An 18126-nucleotide genomic window follows, 5' to 3' on the forward strand; every position below is an offset into this window, starting at 1 on the left:
GCTGGCGCTCTGGTCCCTGGCATCCTTGCATGAAGGGCCACCTTGACCCAGCGCCCTGGGCTTTGGGGAGCCCACGGACGCCTGGGCCTCGAGCCGCCTCCCTGAGAAGCCACAGGGAACAGCATCTCTCTTGGTTCTTTGGAAGGGGCAGAGAGAGAGCCTCTCGGGACACCTCTGATTGCCAGCCCCTGGGGTCCCGCTGTGTGGGTGGGGAAACTGAGTCCAGGACCACAAGGGCTCGATCTGGGTCTCTCCTTCTGGGCCCCAGACAGTGGCCCTGTTAGCCCAGCCCGGAGGTGCTCAGAGAGGCTGCCAGGAGCGGACCTAGGCTTTCAGGCCTGGCAGGGGGAGGCGGGCGGGCACTGCGGGGCCGACAGTGCGGGGGCACCCTCGGCAGACAGGGGGGAACTGGGCTGCTGGCCCCCAAGCTGAGGTGAGGTACAGGCGGCTCTCGCCTCTGGTCTGACTTCCAAATGCCCAATTATCCCTAAGTGCATCCGATCGACCGAGGTGCCTCTGCGGGGCCGGCCATTTCGTCAATACGCCGCGCCCGCGGGCCCTGCGGCTCCGGCTCCATCCGATGGCCTCGTTAGGGCTAATTGCTCTGGCATTTCGGTCTGACGGGGACAGAGATGGCTGGATCCTGCCGAGTACTGTGTTGTGGCTCTCCTTGCAGCTTGGGGTGGGGGCGCCTCCTGAGATACAAGGAAAAGGCTCTGCAGATCCCCGGTTCCCAGGCAGGGGTTCCGGTGCCTGCTGGGGGACCCACCACCCTACTTGGTTGGACTTGGCCTTACTGTCCCCTGTCTTTTTGGACTCTTTTTTTTTTTTTTTTTCAGTACTGCGGATGGAACCCAGGGGCATTCTACCTCTGAGCTACACCCCAGCCCTATTTTTTATTCTTTGTTTTGAAACAGGGTCTCACTGAGTTGCAGAGGGCCTCACTAAGTAGCTGAGGCTGGTCTCGAACTGTGATCCTCCTGTCTCGGCCTCCCAAATGCCGGGATGACAAGCGTACGCCACCACACCTGGCATGAGCTCACTTTTGAGCCAGCACCAGAGCAAAACAGCGGTGTGAGGACCCCCCCCCCAAGTCCCAGAGGGGAGACCACCACCTCCTAGGACCCGGGCGTTGGTGGGCAACTTTGGAGAGCTTTGCCTGTGAGGAGAGTCCTTGGCCCCGGCCCCATCTGGAGAGCGTGGAACCCTGGGAGGGGCTGACAGGTCCAGGGTGGACCTGGTCAAGGCGGGAGGTGTGTGTGAGTCTGTTTCACACAGATGCGTGTGTTTGCCCAGGTGCCTGGGGAGGACACAGACTCTGCAGGTCTACAAAGCCCTTCATTGGGAGAAAATTGATTGGCAGTGACCTTTGCCCCCCGATTGCTGGGAAGCACGTTCCCCCAAACTGTTTGCAGATGATTCACCCGTAGTGGGCCCCAGAGCTGGTGGGAACCGGGCTGGGGGTCAGGGTCACCGTGACTGGGCTGCGAGGGAGGGGAGGGGGAGCCTGCTGCGCCCCTGCCCGCCGCAGCCACCCGGGGCTGGTGCTGCAGAACCACAGAGGGGGCTGCTGTGGCCGTTGGTGGGGGCCTGGCCTCGCACCCCCTCGGCTCCCTCCCTCTGCAGCTCGACCCTGGACAGGGCCTGGGTTTAGGGTGGCCCCGGAGAGGCCGGCCGGGTGAGGAAGAGGCCGTACCTGCTGGCAGGGGCCTGCTGGCGGCACAGCCTCGATCTGGGTGCTCCGTGCCCAGCCCTGCCTCGCACAGGAGCGGGCACACTGTCATTACAAGCAGTTAAGTCTGGCGCTGAGGAGGCTGCGGAGAGAAAGCGCTCCGTTTGCCGAGCGCCCTAATTGGCACAAAGATGGGCGTCTGCAATTTCTCAGATGACTGAGGGGCAGGGACTGTGGCAGGGGGCCAGAAGACTCCATCTGAGCCCAGTGAGGGGACAGCAGGGACGAGGGCGTCCCACAGGCCCTCCCACTGCCCTGAACCTCAGCCTAATCTGTCCTCATGCCCCTTGGAGCCCACCTCCTGTGCTCAGCCCAGCCCCTCTCCTGGGGACCCTGTGCTGGCTCTAGGAGCCTCTCAGGGCCCGAGCTCAGCCCCTGGGGAGCCCTTCCCCAGCCCTGCCCTTACCCCCGGGGTCCCCGTCTGCACACCGCAGCCCATAGTTTTCCCTCCTTGCAGCCGGATATCCTGAGCCCCAGCCCCTGGGGATGACCTCATGCCTCTAGGCCCCCCGAGGAGGGGTCACCCAGGATGGGCCACGTCTGAGCTGAGCCTGCTCGGCCTTCGATGGGGTCTTGGAGAGAGGCATAGTAGGAGGGATGCCTGTTCCGGGGGGCTCGGCTCGGGATGGGAGAGAGGGTGCTGGCCAGGTGCAGGCTTTGGGGGGCTTCAGGGGGCCTGGGCCATTGTGGTGGAAGAGGGTCACAGCAGAAGGCAGGGCCAGGGCTGGAGAGTCCGTGGGGGACACTGGCCCAGCATGGTCAGCAGGCCTGCAGCGGCAGGTGCGTGTGGCAGCTCCCAGGGCAGGGGGACCTGCAGGCAGACAGCCATTAGACTGAGACCAGAACTGGCACAAGAGACAGGGTGGGTGGGGGCAAAGCTGGCCTCCCGCAGGCAGGGCTTGGCCGAGCCCAGAGGAGGGTCTAGAAAGTGCTGCCCCCACACCTCTCCCCAAACAGGTTCATGTGAGCTCAACCAGCCCCGGCAGGAAAAAGAATTAAAAAGCAATATTTGTGTCAGTGAAAGACATTTGCAGAAAGGTTAAATCCACATCCGGCGGTGGGAGCCGTGATCTCCTGCTCGGTTCTGGTTTAATATGTCGCCTCCTGCCCTGGGCCACCTGAGCCAAGGGCCTGGCTGGGCGGCAGGGAGGGAGGGGCGCAGGCACTGGGCCTGGACCCCCGCCTGGGGATCCCCCAGCAGCAGCCCTGGAGGGGCAGCTGGGGCCCCGGGGCCTGAGGGGTGGCCCGCCCAGAGCCTCAGCAGGCTGGGGTGCTGAGAATGGAGAACAGGCCACCCCTGGGGCCCACCGGGGTGCAGGGACACAAGCCCAGGCCTTGGGGCACAGACTACCCGCCGGCCTGCACGCGGGGGTCTGAGGGCAGCTCCTCTGCTACCAATCCCAGCAGTGTCCACACGGGCTCTGGCCAGGCCCTGGGATGCCTGCTCTTTTATACAAAGTGTCTAGGAGGTGAGCGCCTCCTGAAGGCCGGGCAGGTTCCTGCCCTGCAGGGAGTGTACAGAGAGGTACAAGGGACAGCCAGGAGCGACAAAGGAATGGTCAGTATGACGGCCAGAAAGAGCAGGGCTTAAGCTGGGACAGCAGCACACACCTTCAATCCCAGCAATTTGGGAGGCTGAGGCAGGAGGATTACAAGTTTGAAGCTAGATTAGGCCTCAAATTACCTACCCTGTCTCAAAAAAAAAAAAAAAAAAAAAAAAAAAAAAAAGGTCTGAGGATATAGCTCAGTGGGCACCCCCGGGGTTCAAACTAAGAGAAGAACTGGGGGGACGGAGTGGGGGCAGGCACGGCGGAGCAATGGAAGATGGACTGGGCTTTGCAGGACGCAGAAGCCTGCAGGGAGAAGCTGAGGAACTAGCATTCCGAGCTGGCATCGCGGACGCCAGACCCTCCTGGAGCAGGCTGTGGAGGCGAGGCGCTCGCTCGGCAAGCGAGGCTGGGGGACTTCCCTCTGCACTAGGTCTTTAACCCGCTTCCAGAGGGCCATGGGGAGCTCGGGGGCAGTGCAGAAGGGAGCCACGTGGCAGACATCTTTGGGTTTTGGAAAGTCCCAGGGCTGTTGTTGAAGGGAGAGCTGGGGAGGGGAGAGGCAGGCAGCTGTGAGCACCTTGGGCTGTTCCTGGGGGTCCGAGGATGGCTGGGAGGTGGACTGAGGTCTTAGGGTAACCACCCAGTGTGCTCTGGGGGCGAGGGCCTTCCCTCTGTCCCATCCACCGTCTTCAGGGTGGGCGCTGGCCTTTGGCACCCCTGCCGGCTCCACAGTGCCCTTTCACCAGCCTCCATAGCGGGGGCACAGCTTTCCCAAGGTCTCACCCTCCACCCAAAGCTGCCCGCAGGGGGGCCGCAGGAGTGGGCAAGCCAGACACAGGCTGCTTGCTCTGAGAAGGGCCCTCACTGGGCGCCAGAACGAAGCCCTGGGCCGGGGCTGGGAGGCATGGCTGCCTTTGAAGACGCTCTGGGGGACTGGCCATCTGAGTACATAGCCCCCCGGGCCGGCTAAAGAGGGGGTGATGCAAGGGAAGCTGTCTGAGGGGCGGGGAGGGGCGCTGGGACCCTCAGTGCCAAGAGGGTATGTTCCCCAGGGAGGAGCTAGAGGTGGGCTGTGGTGCGCAGGGTGGATGGACACCATCTCCCACACACGCCGGGCCACAATCTGGGGGAAATGGGCCCTTAGGGAAACAAATGGGACCCTCCCCGTAGAGACACCTGGAGGGCTGGGCCCTTCTGGAACATTCTACACCCTACTGGGCATGCCTAGGATCCAACGTGAGTCAGCCTGGATGGGTGGGCTGGGGTAGCAGACAGGTGCCCCCTGGTGGTCTGATGGCAACATGACCAGACCCAGAGGGGAGACTTGCTGGGAAACCCAGCAGGCTGGCTGGGCTACTTCCCCGTTGGGGTTCCTGGGCCTGCCTGCCCCAGGGTGCGGGGTTCCTGGAACGTGTGTGTGGTGTCCCGGACGATTGCCCTGCACACCCCTGGGGTGTGGACGCCCCGTTGTCCCCTGGCCCACAGGGCACAAGCCAGCCAGCCGCGTGCCTCGGCCAGAGATGATTCAGAGGCAGGTGCCTGCTACGTGGACGTAATTAGATGTAATGGGACAGAGCCCTTTCTCCCGTCTCCCTCGCTCCGCGCCCACCCCGCCTCCCTCAGGCGCAGCAGCAGGGAGAGGGAGAGGGAGAGGGAGGTGGGGGACCCAGAGGGGCTTTGACGTCAGCTCAGCCTTTAAGAGGCCGCCCAGCCAGGGCTGTGGAGACGGAGCCCCGGACCACCGCGCGGCATCATGCCCACCCCCAACGCTGCCACGCCACAGCCCAAGGGCTTCCGAAGGGCCGTCTCCGAGCTAGACGCCAAGCAGGCGGAGGCTATCATGGTAAGCGGGGCACACCGGATGCCCAGGGCATCCCCTACAGCCTCCGCATCTGTGGGATGCTGGGGTTGTGAGGGTCCCGGCCCTGGCGGCATCCCCATACCTGAACCTGCATCTACTGGGTCTGCATGAGAGACAGTGCCAGGGTCTCTGGGTTCATCTGGGCTGCCCGGTGTCCTGTTTTGTGAGTGAGGATGAAAATTTACCCTGGGGGTCTTAGGAGGGATCCCGGGACAATGACTGCTGTGGTCGTGAACAGCCAAAGGGCCCTGGGGTGTGCCACTGCCCTGGTCAGCAAATCCATGGCCGGCGCATCCCAGCGCCGGCAACAGCTCCAGGTGGGATCCAGGGAAGCGGGTGCGGGCTGGGTCCTGCTGCTCCAGAGAAACCTTGATCTGTCCCTCCCCTCTCGGCCAGGTATCTGTATTCCTCATGGGGCCCCCAAGTAATGGGTGTGGGGCAGGACGCTGTGCACGCCCCTCCACCAGGGTAGACAGCTGGGGGCTTCTCAGTCCATGAAAGGGGTCGTCGGTGTGGTCCACGGCCCAGCACACTCAGCTCCCCAGTGTGTTAACATAGCTTGGTTTACAGGCTTTAATGAAAATATAGTCACAGAAATTGAATTTCCAGGCACTTCACAGGCAACTGTCCCCAGTTCTCATCAGATGCCCCCTCCCCGGGAGGCCCAGGACCTTCCCAACCTGACAGGTCCCCCCACCCGCCCTGAGCTGGCGCTGTGGCCCTGGCTGTATCCACAAGACCCATCCCCAGGTTGGGAGGGGGCTCCAGAGGGGCTCCTGCCCTCCCTCCACCTCCCAGGACCTCTGAAGCCCAGGGAGGGGTCTCTACTGAGGGACTCGGGACCCCCATGGAAGTTGAGCTCCAGGTGATGAGCCCGGCTACTTCCTTGGTCCAGGCCTGGCAGGCTCCAGGTCCTGGGGCCAGGCGCACTGACCTAGGGGCTATGAGAAGAGACAGACGACCATCACCGGCCACACAGAGGTGACCTGTGTGCGGGCTTGGAGAGCAGGCCTTGGACCGGCAGCCAGGGGACGGGTGGGTGGAGGCTGCAAAGAGGGGCATGGAACGGGGCAGTGTTTTGATGGGGAAGGTCCCAAGGTGAGGAAATTGTGGATGGGCGTCAGGCCAAGAGCCTCCCGTGCCCAGATGTGGGCTGTGGGGAAGGGTCTCAGCTAAGGAAGGCCGGGGGACACTGAAGGAGACGACGTTCACTGGGGCGGCTCCTGCCTGAGCAGCAGACACCAGGGGCTCCGGGCTGCCCCCATCTGGGGGACAGGAGCGGTGCCTCCTGAGCCATGGCCTCCCATTACTAACGCAGTTAGGGACAGGCCCGGGGGCGGGGTACAGCCTCTGTCAGCGTTTCAGGGTCGGGGGCCAGGCACCTCCCTGTCCCGGCTGCTAGCTCCTTCCCGGCCCAGCTGCCCATTCGTCCCCATCGGGAGATAGTGACCGCTCCTGCTGCAGCCGGCGCACAGTAGGGCCTGAATGTGTGTCTCGTCTCCTGCCTGTGTGCCCCCGGAGCAGCCCGAGCAGGGTTCTCACGGTGGCGGGGGCAGCAGGGGCTGCAGGACGGAGCGGACGCAGGTGCGCCCTGTCCCCACAGTCCCCGCGGTTCATTGGACGGCGGCAGAGCCTCATTGAAGATGCCCGCAAGGACCGAGAGGCGGCAGCTGCAGCCGCGGCGGCCATGGCAGCCTCCTCGGAGCCCGGGGACTCTCTGGAGGCCGTGGCCTTTGAAGAAAAGGACGGCAAGGCCGTGCTGAACCTGCTCTTCTCCCTGCGGGGCACCAAGCCCTCCTCGCTGTCCCGGGCCGTGAAGGTGTTCGAGGTGAGGGTGCGGCCACCCTGCACGCCCTGGGCAGATGTGTGCTCCCCAGTGAGGGCCGTGGAGAAGGACCCATGTCTAGGCAGAAGAGCAGGTGCCCAGGCTGAGGGCCACCAGAGGGCGGGTCCTGAGCACCTGCCTACCCACCCCGACACCCATACCCACCAGCCACACGCGCAGGGCAGGGTGAAGTGGAGGGCCAGCCTGGGACGCAGGGGTCCCAGGGCTCGCCATGCACCTGCTGCTGCCGGCCACGCCGAGGTGACAGGCATTGACCTGGCTCCCGGAGGAAATGGAAATGGCTTAGAGGCAGCCCCCTGGGGAGCCCCCGGAGCTGGCTGCGTGACCCAAGGCTCCTGTTGCGGGGCAGGGGGAGGTGGTGGTGCTCTGGGTGTCCCTGCCGCCCATAAGGGTTGACCCTCATGTCTTATACCCAGTGGACCCAGGTCCACCTATCATCCTGGGCATGGCCCGTGGCCACAGAGTGGCCATCCGGGAGGCAGGATCTTCACCAGCAGTCCATCAGATGGGCTGGCTGGACACGGCCTGGGGACACACGGACGGGGCCAAAGGGAAGATCAAAGATCCAGCAGTGCCAGCCCTGGGTGGACATATCAGACAAAGCCCAGCTCGCCGCAGCAAGCCCTGGCCAGGCACCAGAGCCCAACAAGAAAGGGGGGCCGGCTGGGTGCTGAGGCTGCAGGGCCAGGGGCAGGGTGGGTGCTGCGCAGGCCGGCTCCCCCGTCCCAGCTCACGGCCTCTCCTGCTCCCCTCTCCACCTCTGTGTCTCTGTATCTCTCCCCCTCTCTCCCTGTCTTTCTCTCCGCCTTCCTCTCTCCTCTCATCTTTGAACATCCCTCCCTTTCCCGCTCTTTCTCCATCTCTCTCTCCTTCGCCTCTGTCTTTTCCTGCTCTTTCTCCCAAAGACATTTGAAGCCAAAATCCACCACTTGGAGACCCGGCCAGCCCAGAGGCCCCGTGTGGGGGACCCTCACCTGGAGTACTTTGTGCGCTTTGAGGTGCCCAGGGGGGACCTGGCCGCTCTGCTGAGCTCTGTGCGCCGGGTGTCTGATGACGTGCGCAGCGTGGGGGAGCACAAGGGTGAGGCCCGTTGCCTGCCCTTGAGTGTTGGGGGACAGAGGCTCTTGTAGGGGGGCCCCTAAGGTGGCCCCGTGGTATTGGCTCCCTTCCTCCTGGGTCCATCCCTCCTCCCAGCCCAGGGCCCCCTCCAGGGCTTGCCAGTCACAGCTGGGCAGCACCTGCCTCCCCAGGACCTCCTGGGCCTGCCCGCGGGCCCAGGCTCACCCTGGACCTCTTGTTCCAACCTCTGCAAAGTCCCCTGGTTCCCGAGGAAGGTGTCAGAGCTGGACAAATGCCACCACCTGGTCACCAAGTTTGACCCCGACCTGGACCTGGACCATCCGGTGAGCCGGCCCTGAGGCCCCCTGCCCTGGCTGTCTCCCCATTGCCAGTGGGTGGGTGTGAGCCCGGCTGACCACAGACAGGCCCGTGCTGCCCGGCTCAGGGGCGAGGCCAGAGCGTGACCTGGGCTCCTGGCCTCTGCCGCAGGGCTTCTCGGACCAGGTGTATCGCCAGCGCAGGAAGCTGATCGCCCAAATAGCCTTCCAGTACAAGCAGTAAGGGCCCTCCGCTGCCACCCGGGCTGCCCACGGGGGTCCAGCCTGCTGCTGCAGGGCTCACACGCATGGCCTCCCACCCCCCTGTACAGCAGCCCAAGGCGGGCCTGCGCACTGTCCTCAGCTCCCAGCCCAGGAAACAGGCCCAGAGGGCTAAGCGGCCTGCACGGGCATACCGCCACACAGGGCACCTGAGCAGGCCCTGCTCGCGCCCCACCCCAAGACCTGGCCACACCCTCTGGCTGCTCCACGCTGGGAGGGGCTCCCTCCCTCCTCTGTCCTTCCTGCCCTCTGGGTGGGGACCCTGACTGAGGCTGACCCCTCCACAGTGGTGAGCCCATTCCCCGCGTGGAGTACACAGCAGAGGAGATCGCCACCTGGTGAGACCTGGCGACAGCCAGCTGAGGTGGCAGGGCTGGGCGGGAGGAGGCCAGGGAGAACGCTCAGAATCCCCATGGGCCGGGGCGCTGCCAGGCTGCAGCAGGAAAGTCTGAGGCTAGGCGGAGGAGGGCCTTCCCGAGGCCCAGAATACCAGGCAGCCCCTGGGAAGTCCTTCCGGCTCCATGTCCCCTGGACCCCCCAGAGCCACCCGAGCCCCCGCCAAGAGCCAGAAAGGCTTCAGTCACAGGTGCAGGAGGCTTCGGGAGCTGTGTGGTGCCAGTGGGAGGGGCCTCAGGAGGATGGCAGGGCCGGCGCTGAGCCCCTCGGCCCATAGGAAAGAGGTCTACACCACGCTGAAGAGCCTGTATGCCACTCACGCCTGCCGGGAGCACCTGGAGGCCTTCGAGTTGCTGGAGCACTTCAGCGGCTACCGGGAGGACAGCATTCCCCAGCTGGAAGACGTGTCCCGCTTCCTGAAGGGTGCCGGTGGGACCTGAGGGGAGGGCGGGACGGGGCGCCTTAGCCCCACGCAGCCTCTCCAGGCCCTGACCCCGTGGTCCCTTGCAGAGCGGACGGGCTTCCAGCTGCGGCCCGTGGCCGGCCTGCTGTCGGCCAGGGACTTCCTGGCCAGTCTGGCCTTCCGGGTGTTCCAGTGCACACAGTACATCCGCCACGCCTCCTCGCCCATGCACTCGCCCGAGCCGTGAGTGTGCCAGCGGCGGCCAGCCCACTGTGCAGGGCCCCGGGGATGTTCCCATGTATAAAGGCAGAGGGGCTGGGGCCACGGGCTGGGGCCACAGGGACGCCCGCCCCCATATTGGAGACAGAGGGGCTGAGGCCACGGGGAAGCCCCCATATTGGAGACAGAGGGGCTGGGGCCACGGGGATGCCCCCATATTGGAGACAGAGGGGCTGGGGCCACGGGGACGCCCCCATATTGGAGACAGAGGGGCTGCGACCATGGGGACACCACATGAACACAGACAGAGGGGCTGGGGCCACAAGGACACCCCCACAAGTAGAGGCAGAGGGTCCAGGGATACTGTTTCACTCATGCACAAATGTGAACAGAGGTGCAGAGAGGCTGGGCCTCGGTGTCCCCGTGTGGAGGACAGAGGCAGGACGGTGGGCGGCCTGCCCAGCCCTAGCCCCGCTTCCTCTCCCTACCTCCACACAGGGACTGCTGCCATGAACTTCTGGGACACGTGCCCATGCTGGCTGACCGGACATTTGCCCAGTTCTCCCAGGTGTGTCTGGGGACTTCAGGCCTGGGCCAGGAGGCCTGTGAGTTACGAGGCTTGTCCAGGTGTTGGCGGGGTGGACAGGCCGGGCCCTAGAGATGGACGGTGCCGGCACAGATAGGGAGAGACAGAGGCCCTGCCCCGGGGAGCCCCAGGCCGAAGCGGCCCATGGCCTCTGCTGCCACCTGCTGGCCCATCTGGGAACAGCAGAACCTGGGTCCCTGGTGGCCAGGCTGGGTCTCTGCATCCGGGCAGTGTATATTTGAGGGACCCCTGGCGGGGCAGCTGACACCCACCGGTAGGGTGCCCTACCTCGAGCACAACCTCTAACCCCTGTTCTATCTCCATAGGACATTGGCCTCGCATCTCTGGGGGCCTCTGATGAGGAAATTGAGAAGCTGTCCACGGTGCGTTTCTTCCTCTGCAGTGCCGGGGGGGGGGGGGCAGGTGGAGGCCCCCCAGGGCAGCCCAGAGCCCTCTTCATCCCTGCCAGCCTGCATGGGGCATCCTGGCCACAGCAGTGAGCTGCTGAGCTAGGCGGCAGCTGTCGTCTCCTCTGACCCTGGCCGCTGGCTCTGACCCTGGCCGCTGCCCCCCCCCCAGCTGTACTGGTTCACGGTGGAGTTTGGACTCTGCAAGCAGAATGGAGAGCTGAAGGCTTATGGCGCAGGGCTGCTGTCCTCCTATGGGGAGCTCCTGGTGAGGCCCTCCCCTTCCCAGCCCAGCAGAGGGGCCCGGAGCACGGGGGGGCCCTGGGAAGCTTGTCTCTGTCCAGTCCCCCGCACACAGCCCCCGGAGGACTGGATCCAGGGTTGAGTCCACACATGCAGCCGCTGTGGCTGCGGGGGAGCCCAGGCCCTCGGGCTGGGGCTGCCTGGGCTCTCCACAGCGGCTGTGTCTCCTCAGCACTCCCTGTCCGAGGAGCCTGAGATCCGCGCCTTTGACCCCGACGCCGCGGCCGTGCAGCCCTACCAAGATCAGACCTACCAGTCGGTCTACTTTGTGTCTGAGAGTTTCACCGATGCTAAGGACAAGCTCAGGTAGGGGGGCTTCTGGCGGTGAGAGCCCCCACTCTGCGCCAAACTGCAAGGCAGTCGTCGCCCAGACCTGAGAGCAGTGTGGGGCTGTGAGCCCATGTCACAGAGGGAAACTAGCCCCCAAACCATGCCCCCGCCTCAGGTGTACCCTCTCCAGGAGGACCCCCGAGGCCGGAGAGAGAGGCCCGGGGGTGGGCTGCTGTGAGCCAGGTACAGCCTTGCAAGGCTCAGGTAGAGCCCCACTTCCCGGGCCTTAGCAGAGCCTGAACTTTGTAGAGATGGGTGGGACCCTGGGACCCTCCCCAGCCTCCTGGCCGCAGCAGCTGGGGGCCAGTCCAGGCAGGTCGCGAGGTGCAGGGGTAGCTGAGGGCGGCGGTGCGGAGCAGGAGGACCTGGGGCAGTAGCCAAGGCTGGGTCTGCAGTGACCACTGGGGTCCCGGAGAGGAGAGCAGAGACCAAACGTCACACCATCTCACTTCCAAGCTCTTGTCCTGCCCTGGGGAAACTGAGGCCAGGGGCTGTACCTATTGAGGAGAGGAGGGTTGGACCCCACGCATGAGCTCAGGGGCTCACAGTCAGGGGCGGCTTCCTGGAGGAGGAGGCGGGCTGAGGAGGAGGATTCCCCTCTGGGATTTGCTTGGAAAGAGGGCTCTTGCCCTGGGCTCTGGAGGAGGCCGCGGCTCCCCATCCGTCCAGGTGCATGAAGCTCGGGTACCTCAGCTCCCTACTCTCCAGAGACCACAGACTGGCCCTGGCCACGTGACCCCGCCAGGCTCTGCCCTGACCCCGCGACCCCAGCCTCCTTCCTGAGCAGGTGCCTGAGGGTCTGTGGGCTTCTCTCCCCAGGAGCTATGCCTCCCGCATCCAGCGCCCCTTCTCTGTGAAGTTTGACCCCTACACGCTGGCCATCGACGTGCTGGACAGTCCCCACACCATCCGCCGCTCCCTGGAGGGCGTCCAGGATGAGCTCCACACGCTGGCTCAAGCGCTGAGCGCCATCAGCTAGGGCCCGGGAGGCTTGTCCTGAGGTCTCCTGGCCCCTGCCCTGACCTCCCCGGGCTCCTGCCTGTCCCAGAGCTCAGGCCACGCGAGGGGCTGGGTCCTGGACACCCGGAGCCCGCTGCCTGGGCGCCCCACTGCCCCTCCCGCGCTTCTCAGCCCCACGCTGCTGTGTGTGCCTGTGAGGTCCTGTGCTACTGTGCTGCGCTCCGGGCCCTGGGCGGCCTGGCCCTGCTGCTGCTGTCCGCCCCCCTGTTTATCGCCTCAATAAAGGAGAGAAGGCCTCTGGGTGCCCGCCTTGCCTCGGTGTTTGTCACAGATGGGCTCTGGGCCCCCCCATCTCTTGCCTCCTCCTTGGCCCGGCTCAAATTCTGCGGGCACATGGGCCAGGCAGGAGGTCCCCTGCCCAGAGGCCTCTGCCAGCTCCCAGCTCCCCAGCAGCCCTGGAGGGGTAAAGAGGGCGCTGGCTGAGCTGCCAGGCTCCAGGGGAGGCAGGGCGGAGGTGGGGACCAGGGGCCAGCCTGGAAGGGGAGCAGGGGCCCCAGCTGGGATGGTTGTCTGCAGCACAGGGCTGCTGCAGACCAGGCCCTCCTCCCGTGCCTGGGAGTCCTGGCCTTTGCGAAGGCAGGCATGGGCTAGGGAGGGGTAAGATACAGCCACTCTGACCCCTCACCCCACTAAGCCAGAGCAGCACCCCAGAGCTAAGAATAAACTCAGGTGACTGAGCTACCTGAGCTCCCAAGTTTATCTTCCTTCCAGGCAAACTTTAAAAGCCTCTGTCTCCAGAAAGGGTGTGCAGGGCCTTGGGTGTGGGCTCTGTGAAACCACCCCCGGGGGGGACAGTCTGGGGCTTGTGCTCAGGGGTCTTCAGAGTGGCGGCCACGGGGTGCTTCAGGGCCAGCTCACATTCCCCTAGGAGTGCTGCAGACCCTGTAGGAACACTAGCTCTGAGCTCTGAAGATGAGAGTCTGGGACATCCCTGCTCAGCCCTCAAGGTCCTCCGAGAAAGGCCTCCCTCGCCCCTCCTAAACATCTGTCTGCAAGTCAGTAAAACCTTGAGAACCGACTCTGTGCCCGGCATGCCAGCGTCGATGCACCCTGAGTTCCAGAAACTCATGGAGCAGTTTCTGAAAGGCTGGCTCTTTGGTGCTAAGAGAGGCCTAGGCCCCGTGGAGACACGAGAAAGGCCATGATGGCCACTGAGACCCTGGGGGAAAGGCCGCGAGCCCTGGCGAGACCCTTGAGAAGACTGAGTCCCACTGAGACCCATTGAGACCTTGGGCAGTCATGAGCTCCACTGAGTCTCTGGGGAAGTCAGTCATGAGCCCCAGCGAGACACAGAGGAAAGCCTGGAGTCCCAGTGATACCAGGGAGCATGCCAGGGGACACAGGGACCCTTGTGAGGCTGTGAGGCCCAGTGAGGACCTTGGCGAAGGCTGTGAGCTGCCTTGAGACCCCGAAAAAGCTCATGTATTTCAGCAAGGGCCCGGCGAAGGCCTGAGGAGGGGCATGGGTACCAGTGACACACTGGGCCCCACTGAGGCCTGGGGGTCATCCTGGATGAGGAAGGGCATGGGTACCAGTGACACACTGGGCCCCACTGAGGCCTGGGGGTCATCCTGGATGAGGAGGGGCATGGGTACCAGTGACACACTGGGCCCCACTGAGGCCTGGGGGTCATCCTGGATGAGGAGGGGCATGGGTACCAGTGACACACTGGGCCCCACTGAGGCCTGGGGGTCAACCTGGATGAGGAAGGGCATGGGTACCAGTGACACACTGGGCCCCACTGAGGCCTGGGGGTCATCCTGGATGAGGAGGGGCATGGGTACCAGTGACACACTGGGCCCCACTGAGGCCTGGGGGTCATCCTGGATGAGGAGGGGCATGGGTACCAGTGACACACTGGGCCCCACTGAGGCCTGGGGGTCATCCTGGATGAGGAAGGGCATGGGTACCAGTGACACACTGGGCCCCACTGAGGCGTCATCCTGGATGAGGAGGGGCATGGGTACCAGTGACACACCGGGCCCCACTGAGGCCTGGGGGTCATCCTGGATGAGGAAGGGCATGGGTACCAGTGACACACTGGGCCCCACTGAGGCCTGGGGGTCATCCTGGATGAGGAAGGGCATGGGTACCAGTGACACACTGGGCCCCACTGAGGCCTGGGGGTCATCCTGGATGAGGAGGGGCATGGGTACCAGTGACACACTGGGCCCCACTGAGGCCTGGGGTCATCCTGGATGAGGAAGGGCATGGGTACCAGTGACACACTGGGCCCCACTGAGGCCTGGGGGTCATCCTGGATGAGGAAGGGCATGGGTACCAGTGACACACCGGGCCCCACTGAGGCGTCATCCTGGATGAGGAGGGGCATGGGTACCAGTGACACACCGGGCCCCACTGAGGCCTGGGGGTCATCCTGGATGAGGAAGGGCATGGGTACCAGTGACACACTGGGCCCCACTGAGGCCTGGGGGTCATCCTGGATGAGGAAGGGCATGGGTACCAGTGACACACTGGGCCCCACTGAGGCCTGGGGGTCATCCTGGATGAGGAGGGGCATGGGTACCAGTGACACACTGGGCCCCACTGAGGCCTGGGGTCATCCTGGATGAGGAAGGGCATGGGTACCAGTGACACACTGGGCCCCACTGAGGCCTGGGGGTCATCCTGGATGAGGAAGGGCATGGGTACCAGTGACACACTGGGCCCCACTGAGGCCTGGGGGTCATCCTGGATGAGGAAGGGCATGGGTACCAGTGACACACTGGGCCCCACTGAGGCGTCATCCTGGATGAGGAGGGGCATGGGTACCAGTGACACACCGGGCCCCACTGAGGCCTGGGGGTCATCCTGGATGAGGAAGGTCATGGGTACCAGTGACACACTGGGCCCCACTGAGGCCTGGGGGTCATCCTGGATGAGGAAGGGCATGGGTACCAGTGACACACTGGGCCCCACTGAGGCCTGGGGGTCATCCTGGATGAGGAGGGGCATGGGTACCAGTGACACACTGGGCCCCACTGAGGCCTGGGGGTCATCCTGGATGAGGAGGGGCATGGGTACCAGTGACACACTGGGCCCCACTGAGGCCTGGGGGTCATCCTGGATGAGGAGGGGCATGGGTACCAGTGACACACCGGGCCCCACTGAGGCCTGGGGGTCATCCTGGATGAGGAAGGGCATGGGTACCAGTGACACACTGGGCCCCACTGAGGCCTGGGGGTCATCCTGGATGAGGAAGGGCATGGGTACCAGTGACACACTGGGCCCCACTGAGGCCTGGGGGTCATCCTGGATGAGGAGGGGCATGGGTACCAGTGACACACTGGGCCCCACTGAGGCCTGGGGGTCATCCTGGATGAGGAAGGGCATGGGTACCAGTGACACACCGGGCCCCACTGAGGCGTCATCCTGGATGAGGAGGGGCATGGGTACCAGTGACACACCGGGCCCCACTGAGGCCTGGGGGTCATCCTGGATGAGGAAGGGCATGGGTACCAGTGACACACTGGGCCCCACTGAGGCCTGGGGGTCATCCTGGATGAGGAAGGGCATGGGTACCAGTGACACACTGGGCCCCACTGAGGCCTGGGGGTCATCCTGGATGAGGAGGGGCATGGGTACCAGTGACACACTGGGCCCCACTGAGGCCTGGGGTCATCCTGGATGAGGAAGGGCATGGGTACCAGTGACACACTGGGCCCCACTGAGGCCTGGGGGTCATCCTGGATGAGGAAGGGCATGGGTACCAGTGACACACCGGGCCCCACTGAGGCGTCATCCTGGATGAGGAGGGGCATGGGTACCAGTGAGACACTGGGCCCCACTGAGGCCTGGGGGTCATCCTGGATGAGGAGGGGCATGGGTACCAGTGACACACTGGGCCCCACTGAGGCCTGGGGGTCATCCTGGAGCCCCTGAGAGACCCTGGGAGGCCCTGAGGAGCTGTGGCACCAGGGAGAGCTGTGAACTGCAGTGAGACTCTTGGGAACGCCCTCGCACCAGTGAGAGTAGAAAAGGCCGTGGGCCTGGGGACCGCCATGAGCCAAGCAGACCCAGGGAGTAGTGTGAGCCCCAGGAACCCTGGTGACACGCAGGGAAGACCACGAGAACAAGAGACCTCCTGGGGGGCCACGATCCAGTGAGACCCTGGGGGGCCATGATCCAGTGAGACCCTGGGGGCCATGAGCCCATGAGACCCTGGGGGGCCATGAGTCCAGTGAGACTCTGGGGGACCATGATCCAGTGAGACCCTGGGGTGGCCATGATCCAGTGAAACCTTGGGGTGGCCATGAGTCCAGTGAGACCCTGGGGGGCCATGAGTCCAGTGAGGCCTTGGGGGGGGGGTCATGAGTCCATTTTGACCCTGGGAGGCCATGAGACCAGGAGATCCTGGGGGGCCATGAGTCCAGTGAGACCCTGGGGGGCATGAGTCCAGTGAGACCCTGGGGGGGCCATGAGTCCAGTGAGACTCTGGGGGGCCATGATCCAATGAGACCCTGGGGGGCCATGATCCAGTGAGACCCTGGGGGGGCCATGAGTCCAGTGAGACCCTGGGGGGCCATAATCCAGTGAAACCTTGGGGAGGCCATGAGTCCAGTAAGATCATGGGGGGCCATGAGTCCAGTGAGACCCTGGGCGGCCATGAGTCCAGTGAGGCCTTGGGGGGGGTCATGAGTCCATTTTGACCCTGGGGGGGCCATGAGTCCAGTGAGACCCTGGGCGGCCATGAGTCCAGTGAGACCCTGGGGGTCCGTGAGTCCAGTGAGACCCTGGGGGGCCATGATCCAGTGAGACTCTGGGGGGCCATGAGTCCAGTGAGACCCTGGGGGGCCATGATCCAGTGAGACCCTGGGGGGGCCATGAGTCCAGTGAGACCCTGGGGGGCCATGAGTCCAGTGAGACCCTGGGGGGCCAAGATCCAGTGAAATCTTGGGGAGGCCATGAGTCCAGTAAGATCATGGGGGGGCATGAGTCCAGTGAGACCCTGGGGGGCCATGAGTCCAGTGAGACCCTGGGGGCCATGAGTCCAGTAATATCCTGGGGTGGCCATGATCCAGTGAAACCTTGGGGAGGCCATGAGTCCCAGGACACCCTGGGATGGCCATGAGTCCAGTAAGATCTTGGGGCGGCCATGAGTCCCAGGGCACCCTGAGGGGCCATGAGTCCAATGAGACCACGTGGAAGGCCTTGAGCCACAGTGAGACCCTGGGGAAAGCCATCGGCCCCACAGAGACCCCAGGAAGACCGCGAGAACCATGCTCGTCAGCTTTGAGGCCCGGGGGCAGCCTGGGCTCCCAGTGTGATCCTGGGAATCTACATTTAGACCTTGGAAAAGAACATTAGCTCAAGCGAGGCTCTGAAGGAGGCTGTAAGCGCTCGTGACATCCTGGGGGTTCCTGGGCCTCGAGGATACTGGGGAGGCACCTGGACGACGGTGGGGCGCTTGGGAAGGGATGCTCCCCAGTGAAACCCCGAGGAAGAGCGTGGACCAGGAGACAGCCAGAGCCTGAGGAAGGCCTTGAGCCCATGAAACTGAGGAAGGCCGTGACCTTCAGCAGTCCCCGGGAAGGTGTGGAGCCCAGTGATACCACGGGGAAGTGCTGCAGAGACACTTGGCTAGGCCATGCGTCCCAGCGAGATCGTGAGTGAGACCATGGACACAAGTTGGATACAGGAGAAGCCGTGGTTCCCAGGAGGCCCTGGGGAGGTGGTGGGCCACACTGACCCTCCAGGGAAGGCCGCTGTGCAGTGAGCTCCTCGGGAAGTCCATGAGACCCAGTGGGACACTAGGAAAACCTCTGAACTCACACCTCTGGGAAGCCTGTGAGCACCAGCGGGACCCTGGGAGTGA

At 64.4% G+C, this 18126-nt stretch overlaps 1 protein-coding gene across 1 annotated transcript; it reads left to right on the forward strand.

Annotated features, from left to right (window-relative positions):
- Window positions 1–5035: 5035 nt before the first annotated feature.
- On the forward strand, window positions 5036–12270 carry TH (tyrosine hydroxylase; the record flags this gene model as incomplete). Its single annotated transcript, XM_080694780.1, has 13 exons — window positions 5036–5125; window positions 6747–6971; window positions 7895–8069; window positions 8304–8392; window positions 8538–8605; window positions 8935–8985; window positions 9321–9466; window positions 9554–9689; window positions 10164–10233; window positions 10578–10634; window positions 10831–10926; window positions 11134–11267; window positions 12111–12270. The coding sequence occupies 13 exons, from the start codon at window positions 5036–5038 to the stop codon at window positions 12268–12270; spliced, it is 1497 nt and encodes a 498-aa protein (XP_080550906.1).
- Window positions 12271–18126: the final 5856 nt, after the last annotated feature.

This window comes from Muscardinus avellanarius (assembly GCF_963383645.1).
Source record: "Muscardinus avellanarius genome assembly, chromosome: 1".
NCBI classification, from domain to species: domain Eukaryota; kingdom Metazoa; phylum Chordata; class Mammalia; order Rodentia; family Gliridae; genus Muscardinus; species Muscardinus avellanarius.